Below are 21,593 nucleotides of genomic sequence, written 5' to 3'. Positions count from 1 at the left end.
CCCACAGTAGATCAGTTTTAAAATGAGAAGTGAGTGTTTCATGGACTTTTTACCACATTACCCTTACCACCAATTTTAAACACACACACCAACCGTTTATGACTGATTGAATAATGAAATAAAATAAAATAAAATGATAAAAAAGACTGTAAAATAATATTTACAAAAAACTTTTAATTATTTACAAAAAACTAAACTATAACAAAAATAAAATGAGTAAATAAGTTAAAATGCATTAAAATATAAATATAAAAGCGATAAAAAAGACGATAAAAAACACTATTAGAGCTTTTGGAGGTGTCTGCCTCCTTCCTCAGTAATAGTAAGACTTAAGAGACACATCCTTAAATACCAGGTTCACGGCACACGTGGATGACCAGGCGCATACTCAGCATTCCTTTCACTTGTACCAGAACCGGAAGTGGTCTGGAGACGTGGAAAATTAAAACGTTTATCTCCGGCCAAAACCACCGCCTCAAAAAGGGGGTGAAGCCTAACTCCCCTGTCTCTATTCATACTATTGTTACCAGAGGATCCAATCCACAGACTTTCCAGCCACTTGCGGTCCCAGAATCTATGCGCCCGGTCAAGGATGACAGCGTTGTCGGGGGAGATCTGGTGTTGTTTTTCCCAATAGTGCTCGGCAATGGCGGATTTATTGAGCTCTGCGGTCCATATCGCTCGTGAATGTTCCCCCAGACGGTCCTTGAGACGCCGTCCTGTCTCCCCCACGTAACGTTTTAATTTTCCACGTCTACAGACCACTTCCGGTTCTGGTACAAGTGAAAGGAATGCTGAGTATGCGCCTGGTCATCCATGTGTGCCGTGAACCTGGTATTTAAGGATGTGTCGCTTAAGTCTCACTATTACTGAGGAAGGAGGCAGACACCTCCGAAAGCTCTAATAGTGTTTTTTATCGTCTTTTTTATCGCTTTTATATTTATATTTTAATGCATTTTAACTTATTTACTCATTTTATTTTTGTTATAGTTTAGTTTTTTGTAAATATTATTTTACAGTCTTTTTTATCATTTTATTTTATTTTATTTCATTATTCAATCAGTTATAAACGGTTGGTGTGTGTGTTTAAAATTGGTGGTATGAATAATCCCAACCTCAGAGGCCTTATTGCAGACATTGACCTTTTTAATAGTGTTTCCAACATGTATTTAAATATAAAAGTTTGGTAATAGTAGCATTTTATTATTTTTGAAATCAGCATTGGAAAATGATTCGGAAACACCAGTGAATTTTTTTTAAAAGGCTGAGTAGTGTTACTGGAGGGAATGGACAGGTAATGGACAGGGTGGACAGGGAATGGACAGGTTATCAGCATTCAGCTTGCTAAATTCATTCAAAGCTTTAAACAACTAAATCAGATCACCTCCAGGTTCTCCAGATATTTAATTTGCAGAACTGAAGCCTTTCTTGGTAAAAGCACCCTTTTTGTTTCCCTTTCAAAATCTTATATTAGTACCTGTATATAGTTCTCAAGATGCAACTAACTATTACGTTGTATAATGGGATAATCACTCCTTATTAGCATTAGTTGAGGCACATGATTCAAGAAAGCAAGCTTATATAGCATCAGCCAAAAAAACCCCCTTCCCATTTAACCCATCCGTTCACTCCAAATCAATCAGAAACAAGAGTAGTCTCGTGCGGGTGAAGTTTTTATGGCTCCAGCTAATAGAGAAGTTTAGCTTAAATTTTTTCTGTTTTATTGACTTAAATTGGCATATTAATTTATTTTCTAGAAGTAGCTTTATATTCCTAGTTATGATACTTAGTTTAATTTGAACTTCAGTGGAGATTTTTTGTAGGTTATTACTTAGTATCGGTAAGGGTATCCAATCCATGTGTTGGACAAGTTTTTGCAGCTGCAGCAAACACTAAGTTTTTAATTACCGTATTTCCCCAGGTATAAGACGCACCTTTTTTCGAAAAATTTGGGGTCAAAAAACTGGGTGCATCTTATACAGTGGTTGTAGATTTTTTTACTTGCGTTTTCCGCTTGTTGTCATTGCGCTCATTGTTTCGCACTTGTTACCAGTATATTAGGTTACATTTTGCCACGTTCTGCCCAGAAATGGCTCAGAAAAGATTTTCGTACAGTGCTGAATTCAGGTAATGAGGAGTTGTATGAATTTTATGATGAATAAAGCTTGAGTTCAATAACTTTATGTAATACATTTTTTTTCAAATTTCGGGCCCCAAAATTAAGGTGCGTCTTATACATGGGGAAATACGGTATATTTAGCCGTTTTATTGCCTTAATTGTTATATTAAATTATTTTCTATAAGTAGCTTATAGACCTAGTCAAGATCCTTGGTTTATTTTGAATTTAGATAGTGTAATTTTGAAAGTTAAGTAATACTTAGTGTCTCTAGATTTACCATTTGTAACTTGCCACCATTGTTATACGATACAATGTACCGTATTTCCCCATGTATAAGTAAAAAAAGTAAAGTGCAGCCATTATCAACCCACTGCAGGGTGGAAGCCTCCTCAACAATTCATGCCGAGGGAAATGGACTGTAATCTGCCATGCTGGTCCAGTGCGGGTTGGCATGTATAAGACGTACCTTAATTTTGGGGCCTGAAACTTGAAAAAAAAATGTATTAAATAAAGTTATTGAACTCAAGTTTTATTCATCATAAAATTCATACAACTCCTCATCACTGTCAAAACTCCCATACATTAGCTTGTCCTTATCTGTGTCTGATGACGAATCACTGTCTTCATATATTGCCTCGTCCTCAGTTCCTTCTATGGCATTTGAAATGCCACACTTCTTAAATGACTTGACAATGATCTCAATCTTGATATTATCCCAGGATCTTTTCACCCAGGTACAAACTTCTCCTATAGTTGGTTTCTTCACTCTTCCTGCTGGTGTCAAATTGTCCCCAGAAGACTTCATCCATTGGTTCCATTCGTCTCTCATGGCAGCTTTGAAGGGTTTGTTAATGCTGACATCAAGTGGTTGGAGCTGGGATGTCAAGCCTCCATGTATGACGGCAAGTTTTGTTTTTTGCTCTGCAGAAATCTTCTTTGTGTTTTTTGTTATGTGTGCCCTGAACTGATCAAGCACCAATAGGGCAGGTTTGCATAAGAGCCCACCTGGTCTCCTGCTCCAAACTTTCTCAAACCAGATCTTCATCCCATCCTGATCCATCCAACCCTTGTCATGAACGTGGACAATCACTCCTCGAGAAATGTCTTCTTTTGGCATTGTTTTGCGTTTGAAAATCAGAATAGGAGGCAGCTTGGTTCCATCGGCACAACAAGCTAGAACAACTGTATAATGGCTCTTTTGATGTTCACTTGTCTTCACAGTTACAGTTTTCACCCCTTCTTATCAACAGTTCTGTTACTTGGGACATCAAATTGAAGGGGGACTTCGTCCATATTTGCAATCTGTCCCAACTCAAACTGATGTGTCTTCCGATATTGAATGACAAAATGATGAAATTCAAGGACCTTCTGCTCATAGCTTTCAGGCATATTTTGGGCAAGTCTGGTGCATGTACGTATGCTTAGTCCGTTCCATTTCATGAACCTGAAGCACCAATTGTGTCCTCCTTTGAAATCAGTAACTTCTTTGTGGACACAGGAATTCCAATTGCCCTTTGCTCTTCAATCCATATCTTCAATTCCCACTCTAAATCAGGCCATTTTGCTGACTTGCCTCTCATGGCTTTCTTCTGCCGTGGCGTTTTCAGTAGGATTTCTTCTTCCCGTAGCCTAGTCTCCGATTGTTTTCTCAGTTGAAGGAGGACCAAACTTACGTTCAGCAGCACAATTTCCATTCACTTTTGAAAACTGGATTACTTTGAACTTGAATTTAGCACTGTACGAAAATTTTTTCTGAGCCATTTCTAGGCAGAATGGGGCAAAACGTAACCTAATATACCGGTAACAATTGCGAAACAATGAGCAAAGGCAACAAGCGCGTAAAAGCAGTAAATGCAAGGAAAAAAATCTACAACCACTGTATAAGATGCACCCAGTTTTTAGACCCCAAATTTTTCGAAAAAGGGTGCGTCTTATACATGGGGAAATAGGGTATATCCCGAACTAGATAGTGTAAGGTTTAACGTAAAACTAGATAGCGAAACACGTAGCACCATATTAGAAATCTGTTACCGTAGCATAGCATAGCATAGTATTATCAATTAATCAGTAAAATTTATTAATCTTATTAAATTTCATTGTCAATTAATTTATATTTTTTTAACTAAATACATATAACAACTTAGATTTTACAAACATAACATTATTAATTAATACATATAACTTGATAGGAGATATAGAAGTCATAACGTAATTCGGAGATAATACTCGATACTGAAATATATATATATATATATATATATATAGTGTTATAACTGCATTGATATATAAGTTTAGGGTTATATTTTTGAAATTGAATCGAAATCACGACTCAGACCAGAGCAGCAAAGCAAAAGGCTCAAGCTAATGGGAGTGCTGTGGCTCAGGGGAGAACTGAGGGGGAGGGACAGATGTCCTCTAAATCACAGCCTTTTGAAATGTACTGCTTCTTTCATGATTGTGGAGCAATCAGGAATGGGACATGATATTGCCAAAGGGAATGACTATGTGTGTGCATGATGTAAGCAGTGTGAGGAAATCAGGTGCCAAGTCAGCGTTGTTATGGGTCTATAAGAGAGCTTGAAGGACAGGGTAGATGCCCTCGAAGGATTTAAATTGAGGGGCCCATCAAGCTCTCAGCTGCCTACATCAATGCCAGAGCTTGCACTTGAACATCACGCAACACAGCAGCAACCCCCAAGGCAGAATGTGCTGGTCCCAAAGGAACTAGTTGTAGGTGACTCTATTGTAAGGCAAATGGGGAACATATTGTGCAAAAAGGATAGATGGAACAGGACCAGGGTATGTCTTCCAGGGGCAAATGTTGATGACGTTGTAGGGCAGATATCATCCTTTATGAGCTCAAAGTGTGATATTGTTGTACACGTTGGCACTAATGATATTAACAGTAGGAGACCGGCAGAATTACTTAACAAGTACAAGACAATGCTGAAAAAAAGCTGTGAGTTAGGGATGAATTTGAAAGTGTCTGTAATTCTGCCCAGACATGATAGGAGGGAGTATATGATGAGAGCCTTGTCGATCAATTCGGCCCTGGAGAGATTGTGCAAGGCTCAAGGTGTAGAATTTTTCTCAGCATGGTCTGTGCTTGTTAACAGGAGAGACTGCTTGTACAGGGATGGGATACACTTAAATAGAAAGGGTGTAAGAATATTTGCTGATGCTATCGAGGCAGAGTTAGGTGGGTTGGAAAACTGTTAGTTTGGGGGAGATACATGGACTAATAGAGATTAACAGTAGCCGCTGGTAGAGGTGAAAGTGATTCTTGCACTGCTTCTATTGGAATGAGCAGCAGCCTGGAAATCAAGTTGCCAGGGGATTTCAGAGACTGCCGGGAGTCATTGCAGAACAAGCAAATACATGGGCTGTGTTAGGGTAGCTAAGAATAGGAATGCATGTATACTTGCGTGTACACCAATGCTGGGAGTTTGGGAAATAAATTTGATGAATTTGGGGTGTTGGTCAAAACATGAAAGGCAGATATTGTAGGGATATCAGAGACGTGGTGTCACACAGATATGAATGCAGAAATTGAATTTGGGGAGTACAATGTGTACAAGACATTGTACTCCTGTGTACAGTACAATGTGTACAGTGTGTAAAGGGAAGGTTGAGTGGTAAAAGACAGAGTGGTAATCAATGGATACTGCTCTTCGTGGACTAATGATATTAGTGGAGTCCCCCAGGGTTCAGTGTTTTCTGTATTTAACAGAAAACAAGAATGGGCCCAATGATGTTTAAACACAGAAAACAATGTTGCTCTCTGTATTTAAACTGGATCTGTACAAAATTCAAACATTTTAATATGAATCAAAACTTATTCTCTGAACAGTGCTCACAAATAGATTCTCAGAGTTCCATTATAATAAATTCAAGTAAAATGTTTAATTTAACACTTGAGAAAACTCCATAGCCAGCTTCATATCTATATAAAGGGTGATTCACTACCAGTGCGACAAACTTGCAGGAGGTGTAGGGCGCACAAAGACGAATCGGAATCACATAGCATTGCAGGGTCCGAAATGCCTTCGTCATGTGGTAGAGGACGTTGAACGGGAGGTCGCGTGAGCAGCGATCCCGCTGGAAGTCAGCATTTGTGAACCGGTTCCCGAGGCAGTAGGATAGACGAGTATTCAAACGTTGAACTGGCAGACAATTCTCGCATATGGAGCTGCGGACTGTAATGGGCGTGCCGCTCTGTGCTTGTACCAGGAACGTTTCCTGCACAGGCGTGCTCCTCATCATACGATTTTCGCACGTGTGCACAGAAGGTTATGTGAGACTGGTTGTTTCACGAGAGGTACCATGAATCGAGAGCGAACGACGAGGACGCCTGACAATGAGGAGAATGTCCTACGTCTTGCAGAAGGCAATACGAGTACTCGAGCGATAGGCCAACGATTGGGTATTTCCCAATCCACTGTATGGAGGATACTGTTAACAAACCAAATGAGTTCATACCATCTGCAATGCGTCCAATCATTGGAGCCTGCAGATTATCCACTCCGGAGAACTTTTGCTACTTGGTTTCTTCAACAGAAAAGGTTCGCAAATGCTGACTTCCAGCGGGATCGCTGTTCACGCGACCTCCTGTTCAACGTCCTCTACCGCATGATGAAGGCATTTCGGACCCTGCAATGCTATGTGATTCTGATTCGTCTTTGTGTCCCCTACACCTCCTGCAAGTTTGTCGCACTGGTAGTGAATCACCCTGTATTTGGTGACTAACACTTTCAATTTGCCATAAGTAGTATTAATGGAAAATGATGCAAGAAAGCAAGCTAATACAGTATCTCTTTCTATCTCTCTTCACCCATCTGTAGCCTCGAGGTATTTGTCTAGTTCTCCGCTGATTTTATTAAACCCATCCACTTCCACAACAACAGATGGAAGTCTGTTCCAACAATCAACCACCCACTGGCTGAAGGCAAGAAAGGCTACCTGAATTGAGGATGGATGGTTGCAGTACGTATGTGCAGTCTCATCAATTGGAAGAATACCATTAACATTCAACTTACTCAATCCATTCAAGGCTTTAAACACCTCAATTAGATACCCCTGCAGGTATCTGGTCTTGAGAAGCTTCAGTTTGCAGAAATGAAGTCTTTCTTGGTAAGAGCACTTTTGTTCCTTCACCAATCTGGTTTTTCTTGTCTACACCCGTTCCAGTGGATCTACATCCTTCCTAAAGTGTGGTCTCCAGACGTGTATACAATACTCAAGATGAGGCTAACCATAGAATTATACAAAGGAAAATCACCTCCTTATCACAGCTAGCAAAGTTTCTGTATATTATTGACAAAACCCGATGAGCTGTCTTGGCAGCATGTCTACAGTGCACAGAAAATTTCAGGTCTGACTGCACAATTACCCCCAGGTCATTATCATTCTCCACTACCCTGAGTGTAGTAACACACAGTTGATAAGTTACTCTGGGGTTATTGCTACCCATGTACAGCACCTTGCATTTGTCAATTTTGACTTCGGTTACTACTTCTCAGCCCATTTGCCCAACTTAATTAGATCCTGTTGCAGTAGCATACTGTATTTACAGTCATTACCAATCCTGCCAACCTTTGTATCATCTGCAAACTTGGACATTAAGTCTGATATACCTTCATCAATATCACTGATGAATACACAAAACAACAATGGACCCAGCACAAAACCCTGGGGAACTCCACTAATAACATTAGTCCACCCACTGGCTTCACAAGCAGTGTTCATTGATTACCATTCTCTGTCTTCTTCCACTCAACCATCCTTTTATCCATTGTAGCAACTTGCCTTTAATGCCGTACTGCTCCATCTTGTGCAGTAGTGTTCCATGAGCAACAATATCAAAAGCTTTTCTAAAATCCAAGTACAGTGAACCCTCACTAATCCAGTTACAATTAATTTGGATGTTAGATAATCCGGATAGAAATACTGTACCTTGAAAGACACATGGGATTTAGGAAGGCAGATGAGTCACTCTGACTGCGAAGAGACAGACAGAACATATATCACACCATTTTGCATGTTGTTCAGTACTGTTGTTGACTAAGTCAGACGGGTGTTATTGCTTATATCGCTTTGTTTGCGTACTTCTTTATACATATATATGTCCATAAGTTACCATATTTTATATATTATGAGTTTATGTAATTGTTGGCTAAACCACAACACCGCTGCCTTGTTGAGGTCCTCGTATGCAGAAGGTTTCATCGTTTTTCTGATATTAATGCCTTTAATGCTATCACATCAGATGTGCCCACAAAATCCAATAGCTTCCCTTTGTTTTTTACAATGTTGCATATGGTTTGGTTACCAACATTATAATGATTCTTTAAAGATTTAACAGATACAACATTTTAAAATTTTTGAATAATTTCAAGTTTTGGTTCAATTGAAAGCAAAAGTATTTTGTGTTTACCCATCATTTTCACGATTTATAAACAAAAAAAAAAAAAATATATATATATTTACTATAAAAAAATTTACACTCCTGATATAAATAACGAAACAAAATTTGTCTTTCTGCAGTGTGATGGAACAAAACAGTCTATGTGACGCACAAAAAAAAAAAAAAAAAAACTAAACATTTGTTCTTTTTCCATTGTTTTTTTGTGCGGAGGGTATTAGGACAACAGGGATCGCAGGATAATAGGTACATTCATCTCCCAATCACAACTCATAATGCCACTTCTTGTCACTTATTATTTTGTTTTTGTTTTTTTAACTTTGGAGTCTTGAACCCAGTTAATCGAGAGTCTGCTGTACAATTTCTGAGTCTTCTATCGATGGATAAATGTATTGTCTTTTTATAGTTTTTAAATAAAGGTTCTACAGTGATATATTTTTTTGTTTATTTTCATCAGCACTACCTATATCATTAAATTTTATATTTATTTGTGTTCTAAGGTTTTTTGTCTTTTAGGGTAATATTTTGCTTCACTAATCCAGATTATTGTTTAATCCAGATGACTTCTCTCCCACAATTAATCCAGATTAGCGAGGGTCTACTATATATGATATCAAAATTATTATTTCATCCAGTTCCTTTGTGACCACATCATAGTATCCAGTTAAATTGTTCAGACAAGAATTCCCCTTAACAAGTATCAATTATATAATTTTTGTATCTTAGTAAAAGTTAATATTAAAAAAAGAAACCTTTTGTGATAACTGTATATGCTCTTAGATATTAACAATAAATGAACTTACCAATTGAGCTGATGCTTGGCCTTTGAGGTTCATCAAAATCCATAAGTTTACGTTCAGTCCTGTCAAAACCAAATTTGTCAGTAATCTTGATGGTCTGAACAACAACCAAGTCATCATTCTCAGACATTCGTGATTTTCTAAGCATCCCAATAGATGCTACTTTTCTCCTTTTTCTGCCCATTGAATTCATTTCCTGATTTAATCCTATATGGCTTTTCGATGTGCACTGAACCTGAAATGGTAAATAACAAAGGCAATCTTAACTATAAGTTAAGATTGCTTTAAAAAAGTGCTACTAACAAAGTATTGCTTTTTTATTAAATTTATTTTATTATTTTAAAGATCATTATGTAAGGTAGAGACTTCTTTATAAAGGTAGATAATTTTATAAAGAAGTTCTCTAATGTTCCAGAGTTGCACATGGCTAAATACATCAAAATATTTAAAGACCATTTTGAAGAAGTTTCACTAATAATAGCTTCTATGGGAAGGGCTTTGCATCAACAATGCTATTTTTAGTGTTACTTAACTATTTTCTAATTTTACTAGATTACTTACTATTTACTTACAGGACAGTTCATGGGGGATTTGTCAATGATATACAGAAACTTTGCTAGCATGGAAAAAGAGGTGATGATTCCCTTGTACATGGCCTTGTACTTGTTCCACAATAACAGATGGAAGTCTGTTCCATCTGTTATTGTGGAACAGGATTCCATCCCTTATTGTGGAAGTTGATGGGTTGAATAAACTCAAGGCAGAAGCTGGCAAATTCTTGGAGGGTACAGATGGGTAAACTAAGTAGGTTTTTTTTTTAGTGATGCTATATAAGCTTGATTACTTGCATAATTTGTCACCACCACCATTACTACTACTATTACTATTTTCTAATTTTACTAGAATTACTGTAACCCAAAAATACATAGAATGTGCACTGTTGCATCCTGTGGGCACCAGGCACCCCCTTAATTTGGTCCTTGAGGTTGTCATAGACATTCTCTCAGATATGCTAGACAAGCTGTACTTGCTACTTGGGAGTCTAAAATGCTGATGGAACTGATATTCGGGTGACATTCAAGTTAAGTGAACCCAATTTTGGCGAAGTCTGGACGATCTGTGACAGCCAAATCCTCTGCTTGCACCTTCAAAATGGTGGGACTGTTAGTAATCTTGGCTATAGCCCCCATGCACAAGCACACTGTGGGTGACCACTCAGGTATGAACAGGTAAGCAGGGGTCGAGGTGTGGCGCCCACACCACACGAAGGAATGCAGCCCCTCTGTGTTACCAGGCAATACTAGATGGCTCTCATCAACTGGTGCAATACCACCACTTCGCTTATTGGAGGCTTGAAGGGGTGGAACTGATGTTTAGTCTCTAGAGCTAAGTTCCGGTCAACCCTTCCCTATCTCTTCCATCTGATGACTGATGACTTTGAGGTTATGATGAACATCATGGCGAAATCCAATCTTCCTTACATTTCAGGGGTACAGCTCTGAAACGGTGTTTGCAGGCTGGCCGCTAGTTAGTACACGGGACCGAACCTATTGGTAACTTGGAAGCTTCCGGATCAGCTAGGGTATAATCTTGCTTCCTCTATTCTGCCAGACAGTGACTGGAGGGAGTCCAAGTAGTGTGTATGCGGGAGGGGGGGGCATTGTCAAGGCCACGTTATGTCAAGGATCAGAGTATATTCTTACCATGTGTACACCATATCCAAATATTTCATTACTTCATACAGCATGTCCCACCCACAATTTTTCTTACTATTGAATACACCATGAATTGTCAAACTAATAAAATAAGCTTATCTGCGAAAAGATCTAAATCTCCCAAACACTTCCTAGTTCATTTCACAAATATACGTGGTCTCAATTCTAATCTCAATAATGTCCATTTCCACTTGCAGTTTGCCAAACCCCATGTATTTTTCTGACAGAATCTCAGTTATTGGCTTAATCAACTACTGCTCATCTCAGTTGCCCAAATTATTCGCTGTACGATTCCTTTCGCCTCAAAGGTGGTACTTGTGCATACGTCCGCTCTGATGTTCCCTGTCAGAGACTTGGTAATATGGAATGTCCTCTTTTCGATCTTCTCTGGTTTAAAATCTTTCTACCTCATTGTGTCAAATTCATTTGTTGTCTCTACCATTCTCCCAACTCCACTAATCACTTGGAGCTCTTTGACTTTCAGTCTTTGCAATTTGACTTTCTCCAATCCAACTTTCCTAACAGTGAGGTAATTTTCCTTGGTGATTTTAATGTTCACAATCCCCGCTGGCTTCCATTCTCTAGTCACACCAACCCAGGTGGTCGAGATGGTGAGGCTTTTGCAGTTACTAATGACCTTGCACAGATTGTTCATTTACCTACAAGAATCCTGGACACTCCTAACCATACAGCCAACATGACCGTTGCAAATCATAATTGGCTTGTTTCCAATTCTTCAATTTCATTTTCTGCCTACACCAAAGCACGCAACAATTGCAAAGCAGTTATTAATCAGTCCAAACTAGATTTTGAACAGGCTAAGAGTAGAAAACTTGCTTCTTGCCCTAATGGTAGCCGAGCATTCTGGTCTCTTGTCAAAACTACTGGCCGCAACTTGGACCCATCTCTGCTCCCACCTCTGTCAAAACCAGATGGTTCTGTTGTCACTTCAGCCAAGGATAAAGCTGACCTGCTATCATCCCATTTTTCTTACAACTCATGTATCAATGATCTTGGTAAAACACCTCCCACCATTCCCAACATGCTCCAGTCAATGCCTCCTGTGGTCTTCCATCAAAAGGATGTCAGAAGAATTTTGATGAATCTTGATGCCAAAGAAAGCTCCAGGTCCTGATGGTATTTTTCCACTTGTTCTCAAAACCTGTGCTCCTGAACTTACTCCTGTTCTTTGCCGCTTTTTTCACTTTCTCATTCCAAAGGTGATTTCCCTTCTGCTTGGAAATGTGCTCACATCCAGCCAGTTCCTAAAAAGGGTGACAAATCCCTCCCATCCAATTACTTCTACTCTTTCAAAAGAAATGGAGAAATCAATTAAACACCAACTATTAAACTACCTAGAAACCTTCCGTCTGATCAACGATCGCCAGTATGGATTCCGGCAGTGTCGATCCACTGTTGATATTCTGGCTTATGTTACCCATTTATGGACAAATTCAATGGAAACGTTCAGTGAAACACAAGAAGTTGCTCTTGACATCTCCAAGGCTTCCGATTGTGTTAAAGGACTTCTAAACAAGCTTCCATCTTATGGTTTGCCAACTGTTTTTTGTTATTGGTTATCCAGTTTTCTCTCTGATCGCCCACTGAGAGTGATGGTAGATGGCTCTCTGTCTTCTAACTTCTCCACTAATGCTGGTGTCCCCAAGGTTCAATTCTTTCACCCACTCTTTTCCTCTTGTATATTAATGACCTTCTTCCATTGACTGTAAATCCTATCCATAGTTTTGCTGATGATCAACATTTTGCCGATGATTTACAGTCAATGGAAGAATGACCTTCTTCCATTGACTGTAAATCCTATCCATAGTTTTGCCGATGACAGCACATTGCATTCCATTTTGAGAAACCTTGCACTGGTTAATCAGCTTCAACTTCTCGAATACCTGCTACCAATTCCTTAAATGGCAATCTCCAGGTAATTCTCCAGTGGGGCAAAGACAACTTAGTTGATTTCAATACTTCTAAAACCCAGTCTTGTCTTATATCTTGCAAAAAGGATTCTTCTTCTCCTATGCTTGTCTTTGGTGACACTCTGATTTCTAGGCATGATGGTATATCACTTTTGGGGATAACCCTAACTTCTAATCTCTCTTGGCACAAGCACTTTAGAAATATTGCTTCCTATGCATCTAAAAAACTCGGTTTTCTCTTTCGCTCTTGGTGTTACTTTTCTTCCAAACAGCTGTTAATTCTGTACAAATTGCAAATTCGCCCCAATATGGAATATTGTTCCCACATATGGGGACAATATTCCCAGATGGTTTGGTGCCCCCAAAACCTCTCTCAGGATTCTAGATTTCATTCAGAAGAGGGCAGTTAGGTTAATTAATGACTCCTCTCTAACAGAGTCTCTCCACTCGCTGTCTAATAGACGTACTGTTTCTGCTGCATGCCTTTTCTACAGATACTTCCATGGGCACTGTTCTTCTGAATTGGCTTCTATAATTCCTGTTGTCTCTTTCAACACAGTCCAAACATGTGCCGCCACCAGCCAACATCCATTTACTTTCCAACTTCAAACTCACAGAACCAAATTTTCATCTTCCTCGTTCGTTCATTCAACTACTGTTTTCTGGAACAACCTTCCTTCATATGTATTTCCTGAAAATTACAGTCTACAGAAGTTCAAGTCTAATGTCAACAAATATCTTCTTTCGTCTTCTCAACCTCCAACCCAAGCACGGTACTAAGTACTATAGGTTGTAAAACCTCTCCTGTTTGGGGTTTTCATAAAAAAAAATTGATGGGACCCATTTGGCGTGAAAAGGGTGACTCGTGGCAGAGACAGGTGGGTCGGAAAACTGCTAGCTTGGGGGGGCACACAGACTAATAGATTAACAGTAGCTGCTGGCAGAGGTAAAAGTGATTCTTGCACTACTTCTATTGAAATGCAATTGAGCAGCAGGCTGGAAAGCAAGGCAAATGGGAATTTCCAGGACTCCTGGAAGTCGTAGTAGAACAAGTAAATACATGGGATGTGTTGGGGTAACTAAGAGTAGAAATAGTTGTTATTGTTATATTGTTATTTAGGAGCATTAGCAACTAAGGCCATATTGCTCTGGGGATATGCGGTGGTCATTCCCTGACCTTTCCGCATCCTCCGTATTTGGTGGTCACGGGTTCGAACCCCGGTTTAATCAAGAAGCATGTGCTACGCACTGCCGCTCCTGCCCACCTGGCTACGGAGGCGCCGAAGAGTAGAAATAGAGTCATTTCTACTTGCATGTACACCAATGCTAAGAGTATAGTCAATAAATTCGATGAGCTTGAAGTGCTAATCAAGACATCAAAGGCATATATTGTTCGGATATCAGAGACATGGTGTCACATAGATATAAGCATTGCAGAACTGGAATTTTGGGAGTACAGTGTGTACAGAAAGAATAGACAGGACAGGAAGGGAGTAGGGGTTATGCTGTTAGTTAAGAAACACATAAAATCTAAGGAAGTGCATCCAATTGATGTTGGTGGACAATGCAATGTTGAGTCTGTTTGGTGTGACATAAGCACTGGGAGAGAAAAAATTAGAGTACGTGTGTGTTATAGGCCTAATGAATCTGATGAGTATAATGAGCAATTGTGCAGAGAAATAGAGTGGGCCAGTAAATTAGAGTGTCTTATAATGGACGATTTTAATTTCCCGGATATTGACTGAAATTTGTGGGTTGGTCACTCACACACTAGAAAGGCTTTTGTGCATTTTTTGGATGATTGTTTTCTACAGCAGCATGTTCGGGAGGCAACTAGAGGGAGTAATACTCTTCATCTGATTATCAGTAGTGATTCTTCATGCATCAAGAATCTGCAGATAAAGCAAATACTAGGTGGCAGCGATCACAGTGTGCTGAAGTGGAATTTACTCAAAGAGGTAACTACCATTAAGGGTAAAGGGAGGGATTTTTGCTTTTGTAAAGGTGACTACGGTGGTCTGAGACAGTATTTAAATTCTATACAGTGGAACCAACTGATGATGTTACCAACAGCAAAGTCAAAATTAGATCATTCAAAGAATTAATCTTGGAAATTACTAGGCTTTTTATACCAACTAAGAAATATTGTTCAAACCTAAATGGATTTCGGATGAACTAATTAGACATGTGACAGAAAATAAAAATGCATGGGATACATATAAATTAACATGTGACAAAGAAGCCTATGATAGATATAAGGTGGTCTGTAACAAAGTCACAAAAGAGTTTAGGCAGGTGAAGGCAGATTACGAGAAATCTTTGGCAAAGGATGTAAAGAAAAACAGCAAAGAGTTCTTTACTTATGTAAACTCTAGAAGGAAGGAGATGAACCAGATTGGTACACTTGATATCGATGGTTCAACTGTTGATGATCCTGCTCAGGTAGCTAACAAACTAAATGAATATTTTGCATCAACATTTCACACATGAGGAGTTATTCAGGGAGTGGAATGCCAGACGTGTATTAAACTCTGGAAGTAAGCTAGATAATCTTGTAATAACTGAAAGGAAAGTGGAGGAGAAATTGTTGAAGATAAACACAAGAAAATCTCCTGGGGTGGATGGAATCTATCCAGTTAAAGGAGGCGGCAAAGGAAGTAAGCAAACCCTTAGCCATAATTATGAGAGCTTCCCTGGACTCAGTGGAGGTAGTCATGGACTGGAGATGTGAAAATGTGACCCCAATCCACAAAGGAGGATCAAAGGCTGACACAAGTAATTATAGACCTGTTAGTTTAACTTCTATTCCAGGGAAATTAATGGAGGCCCTGGTTAAAAAAGCATTGTGCAGGATCATCTAGACAAGACTTCAGTTATAGCTCGGACACAGCATGGGTTTCTTAAGGTGAAGTCTCGTCTAATTTGATTGGATACTATGATGTAGTCACAAAGGAGCTGGATACAAAGAATAACTTTGATATCATATATTTGGATCTTAGAAAAGCCTTTGATACTGTTGCACATGGAAGACTGCTGTACAAATCGGAGCAGTGTGGCACTGGAGGAAAATTGCTGCTATGAATAAATGGATGGTTGAGTGGGAGAAGACAGAGAGTGGTAATCAATGGGCATTGCTCTTTGTGGACTAATGTTATTAGTGGAGTCCCTCAGTGTTCAGTGTTGTGTCCATTGTTGTTTTCTCTATTTATAAATAGTATTGATGATGTTATATCAGGCTTAATGCCCAAGTTTGCAGACAATACGAAGGTTGGCAGGGTTGTTAAGGACACTAATGACAGTACACTGCTGCAACAGGATCTAGAAAAGTTGAGCAGATGGGTTAAGAGGTGGGAAATGAAGTTTAATATTGAAAAATGTAAAGTAATAGAAATGGGAAGCAGTAATCCCAGAGTAACGTATCATCTCTGTGGTACCACACTGACAGTGGTAGAGAATGAAAAGGACCTGGGGTAATTGTGCAGGCAGATATGAAGTTTTATGAGCAGCGCAGACGGTCTGCAAGAGTAGCTCATGGTGTCTTGTCAATGATATACAGGAATTTTTCAAGCATGGATAAGTTGATTATCCCCTTGTATAAGGCAATGGTTAGGCCACACCTTGAGTACTGCATACAGGTCTGGAGGACTCATTTTAAGAATAATGTAGAGCTGTTGGAACGTGTATAGAGAAGGACAACAAGATTAGTGAATGGAACAAAGGGTTGCTCTTATGAAGCAATGCTTAAGTTTTGCAAATTATAGTGTCTGGAGACCAGGTACCTGCGAGGTGATCTGATTGAGGTGTATAAAGCCTTGAATGGTTTCAGCATGCTCAATGCTGATGGAATTCTTCCTCTTGCTCAGAATAATCGCCTGAGAGGGCATAAATTCAAATTGAGGAAAGACGGTTATAGGATAGATGTGCGGAAGTTTGCCTTTAGCCAGCAGGTGGTTGATTGCTGGAACAAAAGTGAGTTCATGGGTGAAATAAGGGTTTTTTTTTTTGGCTGATGCTATATAAGCTTGCTTTCTTGCATCATCTGCCTTTGCTAATGTTAATGCTAGAGCATCTACACATTTCTAGTTCAACTACAGCCACCGGCATCTGCTACACCGTGCCACAGCCAGACTGGATGACTTGACAACAGGAGACACAAATCTAAAAGTCTATTTGAGTGAAAATGTCCACAAAGTGCAGTTGCACATTTTTCATTCTGTGCACTGATTTCCTACCATGTTTGACATCAATAAATTTATTCAGTGTGTTCACATGAATCCCCCTATTTGGGATATGAGTACTAAGGACTACATGGACAGGGGGATTATTGAGAAGAGCTGGAACACCATGGGTAGGATAATGTTCCTTGCCTGGACAGAAATTATATGGAGAGAGAGAGAGAGATTTCCTTTCTTCTTTTTCTTAGTCAGATTAATGTGTCAAAACTTCTGATGTCTACATTTGCTCAGATCGTGTCAGTGAAATTATTCTTGTAGAGATGGAATAATGGGTGCCGTCAGGATATTTTGCAAGAATAAATTTTTTGTTCATAAAATTTTCGAAACATGCAATATCTTATGTTTCAAAAAAATAATGAAAATATTAAAAATCATGTATTACTTCTAAATCCAAACATGGTGCACTTGCAGCATGCTGCTAGTACCCATGGATGGTTATCCTTTATTCCACATACCACCTTAAAATCTCGCCTTTTAACTAAACTTCGGTTTTCCAATAAATGTGCTAAGGCTGTTCAAGAGGAGAACATTGCATATTGTAATTGGCTTGTTTCCAAATCTTTAGTTTCATTTTCTGCATCACAAAAGCTTAAAACAATTGTAAAGCAGTTATTAAAAAAAATATATTTATTGACTGAATTATTTTATCTCATCAATTGACCGTCTTAAACACCATGGACCATCCAGCATGTGTCACACCTATGGGTTTATCTTTTATAGATATAACTCTTTTCGCTCCTAGTCTTAGTAACTGGAAATTACATACAAGCTTGTCCATAAGCGATCACAACGTGATTACATTTCAATTGAATTGTGATGTCAGGCGATCCAGGCTGGACTCTACTGAACTTCACAGATTCCATGTCAGGGATGCTAAGTGGGTTGTTTTTGATAGTGTCTTAAAGGAGTCACTTACACAAGATCACATGAATGATCTGACTTCACTCACTGTTGACCAGCAGGTAGAAACTATTCAAGATAAAATCATCACAGCTTGTAAACAGTCTATGTGGTACAAGAAAAGGAAACCGTATCATGTGCTGTGGTGGTCTCTTGAACCTTCTCATTTAAAATCAAAAACTAGACAAACTAGAAGGGAAGTTCAAAAGGCCAAAAGGGATATATCGCATACTAAGTTGGAGATTGTCACCCTTCAGAGTCTGTATAAGCAAGCTCTTCGAAACTACCATCAGGAGATATATAAAAGGAAAAAAGCAGCTTGGAAAAATCTTGTCAGCACTCAGAAAAATAGTGACCCCTGGGGGCTCATATACAAATTGTTAAATAATAAGATTCCTCCTGGCAAAATTTTTGCCTCAGTGAGAACAGAAGATAATTTTGATACTTTGTCCTGGGTTCCTACTATAGACAGGATATTGGATATAATCATACACCAGGAGGAGGAGAAAAGAGAAAATGCTAATTACATGGATCCTGATGATGAATTTCCCTTTACCCTCAAGGAGATAGATTTAGCCATTATATCATCTTTTAAGGGCACAAAAGGTGATATAGTTGTACACGTTGGCACTAATAATATTAAGAGTAGGAGACCAGCAGAATTACTTAACAAGTACAGGTCACTGTTGAACAAAAGCCGAGAATTAGGGTTGAATTTGAAAGTGTCTGCAATTCTGCCCAGACACGATAGGAGGGAGTATATGATGAGAGCCTTGTCGATCAATTCGGCCCTGGAGAGGCATTTGATGCAAGAAAGCAAGCTTATGCAGCATCAGCCAAAAAAAAAAAAAAAAAACCACTTCCACTTCACCCCTCTGTTCGTTCAAAATACCTGTCCAGATGAGCCTTAAACTTGTTTAGGTTATCAACCTCCACCACAAGGGATGGAAGTCTGTTCCACCAACCAACCACCCGCTGGCTAAAGGCAAATTTCCGCACGTCTATCCTACATCTGTCTTTCCTCAATTTGAATTTATGCCCTCTCAGGTGATTTTTCTGAGCTAGAGGAAGAATCCCATCAGCATTGAGCATGCTTAAACCATTCAAGGCTTTATACACCTCTATCAGATCACCTCGCTGGTGCCTAGTCTCCAGACACTGTAATTTGCAAAACTTAAGCCTTTCTTCGTAAGAGCACCCCTTTATTCCATTCATTAATCTTGTTGCCCTTCTCTGTACTCGTTCCAGCAGCTCTACATCCTTCTTGAAATGAGGCCTCCAGACCTAGATACAGTACTCTAGGTGTGGCCTGACCATCGCCTTATACAATGGAATAATCACCTCCTTATCCCTGCTGGAAAAATTCCTGTATATCATTGACAATACTCCATGAGCTACTCTTGCAGCCCGTCTGCACTGCTCAGAGAACTTCATATCTGCCTGCACAAAAACCCCCAAGTCCCTTTCATTCTCTACCACTGTCAGTGTTGTACCACAGAGTTGATACGTTGCTCTGGGGTTGCTGTTTTCCATGTGTAGTACTTTACATTTGTCAATGTTAAACTTCATTTGCCACCTCTCAGCCCACCTGCTCAACCTTTCCAGATCCTGTTGCAGCAGCATAGTGTCAGTAGTGTCCTTGACAACCCTGCCAACCTTTGTATCATCTGCAAACTTGGACATTAAGCTTGATATACCATCATCAATATCATTTATAAATACAGAAAACAATAATGGACCCAACACTGAGCCCTGAGGGACTCCACTAATAACATTAGTCCACGATGAGCAGTGTCCATTGATTACCACTCTCTGTCTTCTGCCCCTCAAACACCCCTTTATCCATAGCAGCAATTGCCTCCAATGTCACACTGCTCCAATTTGTGTAGCAGTCTTCCATGTGCAACAGTATCAAAAGCCTTTCTAAGATCCAAGTATATAATATCAAAGTTATTCCCTGCATCCAGTTCTTTTGTGACTGCATCATAGTATACAAGTTGGTCAGGCAAGACTTCCCCTTAACAAAACCATGCTGTGTCTGAGCTATAACTGAAGTCTTGTCTAAATGATCCTGCAGTGCTTCTTTAACCAGTGCCTCCATTAATTTTCCTGGAACAGAAGTTAAGCTCACAGGTCTATAATTACTTGTGTCAGCCTTTGATCCTCCTTTGTGGATTGGGGTCACATTTGCACATTTCCAGTCTATGGGTACCTCCCCTGAGTCCAAGGAAGCTCTCATAATTATGGCTAAGGGTTTGCTTACTTCCTTTGCTGCCTCCTTTAATATAACTGGATAGATCCCATCCATCCCGGGTGCCTTTCTTGTGTTTATCTTCAACAGTTTCTCCTCCACTTTACTCCCAGTTATTTCAAGATTCTGTAGCTTACTGCTAGAGTTGAATACACCTCTGGCATTCCCCTCGCTGAATAACTCTTCATGTGTGAATGTTGATGCAAAATATTCATTTAGTTTGTTAGCTACCTGAGCAGGATCATCAACACTTGACCCATCAATATCAAGTGGACCAATCTGATTCATCCCCTTCCTTCTAGAGTTTACATAAGTAAAGAACTCTTTGCTGTTTTTCTTTGCATCCCTTGCCAAGGATTTCTCGTAATCTCCCTTCGCCTGCCTAACCTCCTTTGTAACTTGGTTGCATATCAACTTGTATCTATCATAGGCTTCTGTGTCATGTGTTAATTTGTATGTATCCCATGCATTTTTCTTCTCTGCCATATGCCTCATTAGTTCATCTGACATCCATTTTGGCCTAAACCTTGAACAATATTTCTTAGTTGGTATGTAAAGCCTAGTAGCTTCCAAGATAAGTTCTTTGAATGCTTCCCATTTTGAATTTGCTGTTGGTAACATCATCAGTTGGTCCCACTGTATAGAATTTAAATACTGTCTCAGTCCATCGTAGTCACCTTTACGGAAGCAATAACACTTCCCTTTACCCCTAATGGTAGTTACCTCTTTGAGTAAATCCCACTTCAGCACACTGTGATCACTGCCACCTAGTGGTTCATTTATCTGCAGATTCTTAATGCATGAAGAATCACTGCTGATAATCAAATCAAGAGTAGTACTCCCTCTAGTTGCCTCCCGAACATGCTGATGTAGAAAACAATCATCCAATAAATCCACAAAAGCCCTGCTAGTGTGTGAGTAACCAGCCCCCAAAATCCAGTCAATATCTGGGAAATTAAAATCTCCTATTATAAGACACTCTGATTTACTGGCCCACTCTATTTCCCTGTACAGTTCCTTATTATACTCATCAGAGTCATTAGGCCTATAGCACACTCCTACTCTCAATTTTGATCTCCCAATGTTTATGTCACACCAAACTGACTCCACACTGCACTGTCTAGCGATGTCGACTGGCTTCACTTCCTTGGTTTTTATGTGTTTCTTAACTAATAGCATAACACCTCCCCCCTTCCTATCCTGTCTATCCTTTCTGTAGA

General features: G+C 39.4%; 1 protein-coding gene across 1 annotated transcript in view; it reads right to left on the bottom strand.

Annotated features, from left to right (window-relative positions):
• The window catches only part of LOC150087100 (uncharacterized), a 449,565-nt gene that overhangs the window by 21,867 nt on the left and 406,105 nt on the right, over positions 1-21,593 (bottom strand). The window contains exon 9 of the mRNA XM_090372375.1: positions 9,345-9,576. Within this exon, the coding sequence (XP_090228501.1) occupies positions 9,345-9,576 (232 nt within the window). The remainder of the gene's footprint in view (positions 1-9,344; positions 9,577-21,593) is intronic.

This window comes from Mastigoproctus giganteus, chromosome 4, assembly GCF_048544385.1.
Source record: "Mastigoproctus giganteus isolate SK-2022 chromosome 4, ASM4854438v1, whole genome shotgun sequence".
Classification (NCBI taxonomy): Eukaryota; Metazoa; Arthropoda; class Arachnida; order Uropygi; family Thelyphonidae; genus Mastigoproctus; species Mastigoproctus giganteus.
This window is presented reverse-complemented; position numbering and strand designations above follow the sequence as displayed.